Genomic DNA, 10889 nt, shown 5'->3' with positions numbered 1-10889 from the left:
GAAGAAGCTTGTTGGGCTAAAGAGCCATGATAACCATGTTCTGTTACAGTATTTACTCCCACTTGCTCTGAGAAGGATTTTACCAGAAATAGTTAGTGCTGCGTTGATTCGTGTGAGCAATTTTTTCAAGCAAATCTATTCGCCAGTTATTCGTATAAGCGATATGCATAAGCTAGAGTCAGAAATAGCTGAGACTCTAAGCATTCTTGAGACTATATTCTTGCCATCCTTTTTTGATATTATGGTACACTTAATGGTTCATCTCCCTACTCAAGTTAGAATTGCTGGCCCTGTTCAATTTCGTAATATGTACCCAGTGGAGAGGTAAAATTTAATATATTTTAGCAATAAATTAAACTTAGTTTTACTCAAAGGAAGGTTTAACATATATGCCATTTCTCTTTTATAGGTTTTTAATGAGATGTAAGGGCCATGTTCGCACTAGGAGTCACCCAGAGGGGTCAATTGCAGAAAGTTATCTATTTGATGAGAGCCTCACATTCTGTTCTCGCTATTTACATGGTGAAACTAGATTTAACCGGAAAAAAAGAAATGACGATGGCTTGGATGTTGATTTAATCAATACCACCCCTTTCTTCCATAACATAGGTCGAGGATTGGTTGGTAAGCATAGTGTCACATTAGACCACAAAACATGGCTTCAAGCACATAGATATGTCTTGTTCAACTATGACCATATAGAGCCTTACTTGAAGTAAGTTAACCATTATATGTTATAATCAGTATCATCCATTTATTTCATGATTACTAAATTATAATGTTTGTTTAGTAAACATATAGAATACCTTTACTCTGGTGGTCATCAAAATCAAAGAGCAATCAGTCGTTTACACTATGAGACTTTTCACGAGTGGTTTAAGTCACACGTAAGTATCTAGGAAAATGTTTATATAGAATATAGTTCCACATTATTTCTTTATTGTAATAACAATCTTCAATATCATCAGGTGGAAACAACGGGTGAAGAATTACCTGAGGAGATAACAATATTAGCTAAGGAGCCTAACATGGTTGCACATTCTTATGACAGTTATACTATAAATGGGATAAATTTCCATACACATTCTTATGATGTGGGTAGGTCAGTGCAGTGTAGTGGTGTAGCCCTAGTTGCACAAGCAGCAAGTTTTGATGGGACAAACAATAATAACCCAATATCAACGAGCAAAACTTATTATGGTGTTATAAAAGACATTCTTGAGCTTAACTACCATCACCAGGGAAAAATAGTATTGTTCAAATGTGATTGGATTGATAACCGAGTACGAGACAAATGGGTCAAAATAGACAAGTTTGGGGTGACAATGGTCAACTTCAAGCATTTATTCAATACCGGTGACAAGGAATTAGATGAGCCATTTATTTTTGCATCTCAGGCAACTCAAGTTTACTATGTGCAAGATCCTATTGATGCTGATTGGTTTGCTGTTTTAAAGTCAAAACAACGTGACATGTATGATATGGAAGAAAGGCTAGACAATAGTACAGAAATAGGTTCTTTCTTGCCAGATTTGGATGCAAACACACAAGTTAATGTATCTATTGGTGGTAGTTGTGTTAGGACTGATATAGATGGAATAATGATTGCCGAAAACCAACCTAGCAAGTAAGATATGTTTATATCTGTTTTCGCAAAAATGTTTCATTTTACGTTGTAATCTCTTTGTCTTGAATCTTGATTGTAATCTCTTTATGTCTTGATTCAGGAGGAAAGTTTGTAAGAGGAAGAGGAATGGGTAAAGAAATAGAGGTCAATGAATATGAACTACAAAGGGCTGCCAACATAAAAGAAAATTTGAAGAGGATGAGATCTCTTAATCTCCATGTACCTAGTACTATGGTTAATGAAGAAGCAAATGGATCACATCGAGCCAATAAGAAATATAAGGTTAATGTATTTCCCTATTTAATAAGTCCATGTTTTTTACATTTAATTTAATAGTACCACAATCTATCTCAATACATGCATTCTGCAGTCTCTACTTCTTGTACTGTTTTCAATGTATCTTACCTGACATAGCTCCCAGTAAAGATAGTTCTGTTCCTCCACCTTCCTTCAGACTTTCAGTTCTTGTACTGTCTGTGTGCGTCATCTGTCCATAGGAGTATCACAGGGATTACATCCTTTCATCTGACATAGCTCTACTATTTTTGCAGCATAAGCACTTTGATAGACAATTAGTTCCTTTCTTGTAGACAGCATTGGCAGCCACCAACAGTGAGTCATTAGTTCCTTTCTTGTAGAGTCATTACATCCTTTCATCTGACATCCACATAAACCCCTACCATCAATAGTGAATCATTAGTTCCTTTCTTGTAGACAGCATCCTCCACACTGCACTTACCAAAACCCAGAGTGACTAACACAGAATCTTTGTGCTTCAATACATTCCCAGCTTGAATACATTCCCAGCTGCTTCAATACAATCCCAGCTGCTTCAATACATTCCCAGCTGCTTCAACCACCACTTCAATCCTATAGCTCTATGCCCTTTAGGCAAATCTGGCCAAGACCAGGTGTTGTTGTTTTCTATGGCCTGCAGCTCTGAATTCATTGCATCTCTCCAATTCTGGTCTGCCAAGGCACTCTCTACACCTTGCCAGACAACTTGTCAATTTCAGTAGACACCTTGCCATCTCCACTACTGTTTTCGTTCGTCAGCAAGGCACAGATCAACAATCTCCTCTGCTTCATTTTTTTAGTTCTGTTTTCGTTCTGCTTCACTGCTTCACTTCGTTCTGCTTCCACTTTTTCAAGCAGTGAAGCTGACCCCCTGTCCGAGAAATTTCTGAACGCACACTGCTTGAAATTTCTGCTGCTTCACTGGTAATTGGTTGATTGCTTTAATTTCTGAACCAAATTTCTGAACCTTAAGTTTTAACTGGCATGGACGACTGAGCATGTAATTTAATTTCTGCTCCTTCACTGCTTGAAATTTCTGCTGCTTCACTGGCAATTGGTTGACTGCTTTAATTTCTGAACCTTAAGTTTTAACTAGCATGGACGATTAGTAATGTTTTCATTTCTTTGAGTGTAGACAAGGACATTAGCAGCTTCAACTAATGGACCTACTTTGCGATCAAGGACTGAAAGGGATATTGTTGATGAAGAATCTGAAAATAGTTACGAAGAATCTGACAATCCCATCAATGATGAAGGTAAAAATCAAACAAACTTTAAATTTATTGTAGCAATTTTGAAAATAGTTATCAACAAAGGTTTTCATCTGTTTTATCTCCTGTAATAAGCAGAGCAACCTATTGGGCATCAAAATATAAGGAAAGGAAGGGGCCCAACCTTAAAGAAGAACATATATTCAAGTAGTGGTGGGCCTAAAATCTGCATTACCCTTAATGAATATGGACAACCAGTTGGTAGGAACAGCAAAGAGTTTGGTAATTTCATAGGAACTTTGGTGAGGAAAAATATCCCTGTTTCTTGTGAGGATTGGAGACTAGTTGATTCTAAAAAGAAGTTTGAGTTATGGACAAAAGTGAAGGTAAACTGATTTAGTGAGATAATTTGTCTTAGCCTATTGTCAGTAGATTTGGTAATCAACTACATTTTTGTTGAAACAGGAATACTATGAAATGGATGAATCTGGTATAGATTATGTTATAACATCTGCAGCAAAAAAGTGGAGAGAGTTTAAGGCTGACCTAAAGAACAAATATTTTGATGAAACATTGAGTTTTGAAGAGCTTATTGCTAAAAGGGATGAAAGGGTGAAAGAATCTGATTGGGAGTGGTTGATAACTTATTGGATGTCTCCAGAAGCCGAGGTACATGCTGGTTTGTTTTGAATTCTTTTTTGAGATATAAACCTTCAATAAACTATTGTATGAATGAATTTGTATTATTGTTTTGAAAGATTCATATTTATGTTGTAGGTTCATTCAAATAGAGGTAAAGATAACCGTTCAAAGCTGACTATGTCGCATGCAGCTGGCAGCAAGAGTTATGCTCGTGTGGGTCATGAACTGGTAAAAAATTATAATCACTAGTTTGTATAATCATTAGTTTAATTTATGAAAAATCTAATCAATTACTGGACCAAATCATTTTTTCTTGTAGGCCGAGCAACAAGGACGCCCTGCGAGAAGAGATGAAATATATGTTAGAACACACACGCGTAAGAACAAAGAAGGGGATATTGTGCCTCTACCTGGAGCAGAAATATTCATTGTGAGTACACATATTTTTGATTTATGTAATAATTAAAATATAAGTGAACAAAATATAATATATGTGTGGTCCTCTTAAGAATAAATTTGAAGAAGCTGTTGCTGAGAACCCAGAACTGAAGGACAGAAGTATTGAAGATGGTGATTTATATGCACATGTTTTTGGAGAGAAAGAACCAAGAGGTCGTATTCGTGGTTTAGGCATAGGACCAACTCCACAAGATGTAGGCACCCCTGGAACTCAAATGAAAATATCAACAAAGCTTCAAATGGCATTGCAAGCTCGCAGTCAGTCTGAGCAAGAGGTTAGAGCCTTAAGACAGGATATGAATCAAATGAAAGAAAAAATGGATCAAATTTATCAAATGATGGTAGCAGCTCAAGGGGTGCAACATATAGAAAGCCCATCACAACATGGGTCTAATTCTCGACAGGTGATATAATATTGCATATGTTTAGTCAGTGTCTATCATGTTAATTAGGCTTGTTTCCTTTATCTCACTAACACTTTTTCCCTTTTTATTTTTCTTTAGAACTCAAGGGTGCATCGTTCAGATGAGGTAGCACATGATTACAATGGTAATAACCATTCACAAAATATGGTTGAAGATGACTTCCAACTTACTAGGCGAGTTGCAAGCACTATGGGTCGTCTAAGGAATCGTGAAGATGTTAATACTATTGAAGAGCAAAGTCACAGGCGAGACATTGCAACAATGGTACCTCAAAGAAATCATGGATCATCTCAAAATGCAGATGATAATCCTGTAATTTTCTCATCTATCACTTCATATTTATGTTTCATTATTTGAACTTTGTAATCTTACTTCGCATATTTTATTAGGTTGGTAAAGAAGTGATATTATATTCTATGATGAGATCAGAAGTTCCTGTTGCAATAGCAAATATTATCTCAACCGACCCAACCACTAAGGTGGGAGATGTTCCTCTTGGAAGAGAGTTCACACAGGTTTTTGTGACTCGCGTGCTAAAAAGGGAAAGTACTCTGCCACGACCATACTTAGGTGTAGAGAGTATGGGAGATGCTCTTTTTATGCCCATTGCATGGCCAACAAACAAGGTAATACTACAACCTTGTATTTTATTTATGTAATTAATGGAACAAGCTTCTAATGTTCTGTATTTTTAGATGGGTCGTAACAAAAAATCAACGTTGACCCAAGGTTCTACAGCAGCAGGTAAATATTTTCTTCATATATAATTGTGTATAAGTGTAGTCATTCGAAAGGTCTGACTGACTACCTAGGCCCAGAAAGACCTTGACTGTCATGAATGAAAAATTAAGGGAAAATTATTTCTCTAGCATTGAAAGTTCTTCAGATTCGAAAATACCCCCAAAATGTTCAGCTCATTGATAACACTAGGAAGTACTTCGGCCTTAAGAGCACCACTTCCTGTGATTGTATATTTCAAGGATCTGCTCTTAATGTTCAGCTCATTGATAACACTAGGAAGTACTCGTCCGGTTAGCCTTGCAGCAATCTTTTGCCTTGTTGCTATCTTTTCCATGATCTTGCCCCTTATAGCATCCATGAGAATATCCACCGGAAAGCTTTTGTAGTCCTTAATCCAGTTGTTAAAGCACTCCGATATGTTGTTATTCACATAATCAACCATGCAATCTGCACTGAACTTAGCTCGTGACCATATCTGTTTATGGTTCGTTTCTAAGTACACAATAGCTTCAGGACTACTTTCTCTAATTTTTTCCCATAAGACCTGGTGCCTACGAGGTGTGCATGCCCAAGCACAAGGCCACATGTACCTTAACACATCACCCTGGTACTTTTTTCTGAAATTCTTCATGAGGTGTCTAAAACACTCTCTATGCTCAGCTGCACCTTGGAAGACCCTGAGGACTGCATTTGCCAAACCTTTGCAAGCATCGGTGTGGATTGTCAATCCATGTGGTGTACCAATAGCTATCTTCAGTTGCATCATAAATCAATTGCAGTTTACCTGCGGACAGTGAAGCTTACCTGCAAGCTGGTCGTTTCAATGGCACAGCTCAAGCCCATGTGCATCAAAGATTTCACAGAGCACAATTTCATGGATCTACTCTTGGAGTCTTTGAAGACGTTGTCAGATCTCGATAACTGTCTCGTATTATTTGAGGTCGATGATCATTATCAGGTGACAAAGACTGATAACATGTACGTGTGCATGCTTCCTGTATGAAGTGTGCACAACAGAGGTTGACACCTGGGGAGATGGGTACACAGTGAAGCCCAGCTTGGATTTGTTGCCATACTCCACAGACAGGCGCTCAAGGAGGAGAGAACCAAGGCCAGAGCCAGTGCCACCACCAACGGCATTGAAGACCAGGAAGCCCTGGAGGCCGGTGCATTTGTCAGCAAGGCACAGATCAACAATCTCCTCTGCTTCATTTTTTTAGTTCTGTTTTCGTTCTGCTTCACTGCTTCACTTCGTTCTGCTTCCACTTTTTCAAGCAGTGAAGCTCATCCCACTACTATTTTTGGATTCTCCCGATCATATGTAGTTCTGTTGCTTCTCGAGGTTCATCAGCGGCCACCCATGACTGTGAAGCCTTTCCTCATTCACTCGACAGTTCTCTTGCATCAGGCTGTTGGCGACAATCATGATATAAGGGGCCTGATTGATTGCCCGCATCAATGGCAATGCAAGCCTGACCAGGCTCTCTAGGGGCTAGAACATTCTTTGCTTACATAAAAAAAGCAATATACTTTGAAACAAACCTGTTTATAAACATGTAGTGGTCATTAACCAAAAGTCTGGAGCGTAGTAGGTTAGTATAAGATAGAATAGTATGGGTTCATATCCCTGTTTAATTAATCTCTGTTTAATTATCTTCATTCAAGATACCTGTAGCAGTGCAACAATCACACAATACTCTATTATGTCTTAATTTTTAATGTCCAAATTAATGTCTCTGTTTTGTCCTCTTCAGAACTTATTCGGTGATCTTTTGGCCCATCTTTGCTGATATCGACATAGTACACATGCTGCTGTTGTCAAGGTATAGTATGTGCCCACCTAGATTTGAACTGTTGCCAATTTCATTCATGACAGTGCCAATTTAATTATTTATAATGGATTTGAACTGTTGCCTTTACTGTATATCTTTGGTTTACTGTTGTCATGACTTCCATTTTCCTATCATAATCATAATCAGCACTATAACAATATAGACTTAGTTCTTATAGACTTCCATTTAATACTTTTATTAAACTTTCAGTTTGTTTTTTTCTGTTGGGAGTTTATATACCTATTGATATAGTAATTGACAAATTATCAAAATATGTTGTAGGGAAGAGGTGCTGGAAGCAAGGATCAGAGTGCTTGAAGTGTGTGAAAAATGATTACTCACATGCATGCTAGCCGTTGGCGTAACACCAAGCTGATGGAGAGATTTTAGTTTGCTAGATGAATCTTTAGACTTTGCATGTAATAGAACTGAAAGATCAATTCAGAATTTAGAAAACATGTATGCTATTATTTTTATTTGTTCATCACACAAATTGTGTTCCAAAACAATATATGTTGGAATTCAAAGTCAAAGATTGATTTCTTTTTTTAGTAATCAAATTTCATATATTTTGAGCTACATATTATTCAAGTTGTTCTGCAATGTGCATCATAATCAGTTTATTATTTGTTTCATTAGCATATATTTGTATACATGATTTTTTGTAAACTGCACATAGGGATAACATCAGACAATCTGTCGGTATATAGATTTTTAGCGACACACAAGCCGTTGGCACAAGAATATGTCGGCAAAAATTTGTCCGACGGCAAAGATATGTCTGTCGGCAATAACATGAACATTACCGACACATAGTCTGTCGGCAGATCTATGTCTGTCGGTAAAGGTTATTGCCGACAGGACTTTTGCCGACACACATTATCTGTCGGCAAAGCTCTTTACCGACAGACTGTGCGACGCTATTTAGGTGTTTTACCATCAGACAATCTGTTGGCAATATTGTGTCATGGTGTAGTGACACCGACAAGTATATAAGGCCTAGGGGGCACCCCTTCAAGATGAGGGACATCACTCATTACTTAGCCATTCACCCCGCTCTCTACGTTTTCCAGCACTAGAGAACTCCCCTGTAATTCATCACATAAAGCACTCTCGCCAGGACGTAGGGTGTTACGCATCTCAAAGCGACCCGAACCTGTACATCATTGTCCACTATATCTCGTGCGTCCAGCACGAACCATCGAGCTAAAGTCGGTAACACCGTCCTACTCTTAAAAGCACCTTGAGGGGTAACCCTGGGTGCGCGGTCGGACCCAAAACACCGACAGCTGGCGCGCCAGGTAGGGGGTGTGTCATTGATCCAAGCTAGCTCAATGGTCGTCACCTTCCAGCACAAGATCATCTTCCGCCTCGGATCCATGTTCTGCTTCGGTACTATCTCATCTGTAGCGGATGAGGAGGGAACTCTGCATCGCATCGCGGATCCGCCAGAGAGAAAGCCTTCCTCAGAAATCTCCGAGAAAATCGGGGCGAGGCAGGAAAAAGCGCAACCTCCAGCGCTCCGAAAAAAGACCGCCGTCAGCAAACCAAGAACCAAGGGTCCGTCTACTCGTAGACTCCGCTGTCCACCTCTCCGACAGAAGAATGGACACGAATCACAAGGAGGAAAGAAGCAAATGAGGCCACGGGTCGTCAAGCTGCTCTTCCTGTGCCTCCGTCCTCTAAGGAGGACAGGAAAAAGATCGTCGCGACAACGACTCCCTTCTACCCCGACGTCCTCTTCATCGGGAGAGTGGAATCGCCCCCCATCTCCGACGACGAACCGACTGCGCCTGGAGAGGAACCTCCTCAGCGAGAATCCCGCCGACGAAGGAACCGACGCCGAAATATCCGACGGCATCACGAAGCCGGAGAGCGGGACCCGGCGCAACCCGTATCGCGAGACGAGGTCTCGGAGATGGGAGAAACTCTGGAAGAACGTGTCTTCATGGAAAGAAGGAATTCCCGACGACGCGATCATCAATGAGCTCAAGAACAGGCCGAACAGGAAACAAGACAACATCGGGAAAATCCACTCTTCGGGCGCAACCTGAACCCCGACTTCGCCCGAGCCATGAACACGGTGAGTGAAGTCGGAGGGGTGTTGGCTCAGATAGCTGATGGCCTCCCTTGGACTCCCGACGCCGAGGGCTATCGGCGGCTGTTCACTCAAGCAGCCAATCATCTTCTACCCCTTGCTCACCCGCCGAACGATCTACGACACGCCATCAATAGTCGCCGGGACGCACGGAGCTCCATCAATGCTTCGCGTGAACGACGACACGAGAACGAGATCCGTCGCCGGGAAGAGTATGACCGGGACCACGGCATCCTAGCACGGAGTCAGGCTACCAGGACCGAGTCGGCCACGGCTTCAACTGGTGGCACCACCCGGGGACGGTCGAGGCACCACGACGACCACTCCCCTCCCCAGGACAGAAAACATCATCGACAATAGGAGGACACATGTGGAGTATCGGCACTTACTCCGCGCCTCAGGGCCATTCAATGGCCCCCTAACTTCAAGGTATCCAACATCGACAAATATGAACCTAAGCAGAATCCGGGAGGCTGGCTGGCCGTCTACACCACCGCTGCCCGAGCTGCTAGGGCAACCGAAGATGTGATGACCGCATACTTGCCCATCGTCCTCGGGCAAGACGCACTGCAGTGGCTACGACACCTACCCTGACACTGCATCGACGACTGGAGTGACTTCAGTCGGTGCTTCACCGCCAACTTTCAGTCTCTCTCCGACAAACCGGCGCAACCATGGGACCTCAAATCCATCAAGCGCCAAGGGGACGAAACTCTTCGGTCATACCTCAAAATATTCCAGACCATGAGAAATCGTATCCCCGAGGTCGCGGAGGCAGCAGTGATCGAGGATTTCTATAGGGGATCCAATGACTCGGCCTTCGTCCGAACCATATTACAGAAGGCGCCGACTACCTCTGAGCAGCTGTTCCGGGATGCCGACCTCTACATCACCGCCGACGAGCGAGCTCAGGACCTCATCGGAGGAGCGAAGCCAGCACCAGCGGCACCGCAACGCGACACGAACCAGCAGCCCGACAAGCGTTGGGAGAAGAGGCCTCACGAAGAAGTCCACGCCGCCGGACCACCTGCCTCTCACGCCCGAGGAGGACCTCGTGGAGGCGAATGCACGCTGGACGACATCCTCGACGCCCAGTGCCCGTACCACAAGGACATGTGCCACACCCTTCGGAACTGTAGAGACTTCAAGCACTCCGTCGGGCACGGCCGACCCTTCCAACCTCTACCTCCTCCCCCGCCACGAGGAGGACCAGGAGAACCGCGACAACCCCAGCAGTAGGAGGAGGGAGGAGGTGGAGCCTTCGTGCGCGTCGACAGAGAGGTCAATGTCATCTTCGGCAGACACGGATCGCAGGAGAACAAGAGACAACAAAAGCTCAATGATCATCAGATACTGGTGGCGGCTACCGGTCCTCCCGCCCCATACCGGTGGTCGGAGCACCCGATCACCTTCACCCGGGCAGATCAGTGGCTCAACTTCGACCACCCAGGCAAATACCCGCTCCTCATCGATCCGGTGATCCGAGAGAGCAGGGTAAAGAAGGTATTAGTGGACGGGGGGAGCAGCATCAACGTCATCTTCCCCCGGACACTCCAA

The 10889-nt window shown here is 42.5% G+C and overlaps 1 protein-coding gene across 1 annotated transcript; it reads left to right on the top strand.

Annotated features, from left to right (window-relative positions):
• Positions 1–1243: 1243 nt before the first annotated feature.
• On the top strand, positions 1244–7225 carry LOC109945126 (uncharacterized). The gene is made up of 10 exons (XM_020550937.2): positions 1244–3180; positions 3274–3521; positions 3601–3804; positions 3913–4005; positions 4097–4207; positions 4287–4640; positions 4740–4973; positions 5051–5287; positions 5357–5405; positions 7157–7225. Exons 3-10 carry the CDS (start codon positions 3613–3615, stop codon positions 7168–7170), a joined length of 1284 nt encoding a protein of 427 aa, XP_020406526.2. The 5' UTR covers positions 1244–3180; positions 3274–3521; positions 3601–3612; the 3' UTR covers positions 7171–7225.
• Positions 7226–10889: the final 3664 nt, after the last annotated feature.

This window comes from Zea mays, chromosome 3 (genome assembly GCF_902167145.1).
Source record: "Zea mays cultivar B73 chromosome 3, Zm-B73-REFERENCE-NAM-5.0, whole genome shotgun sequence".
NCBI lineage: Eukaryota > Viridiplantae > Streptophyta > Magnoliopsida > Poales > Poaceae > Zea > Zea mays.
This window is presented reverse-complemented; position numbering and strand designations above follow the sequence as displayed.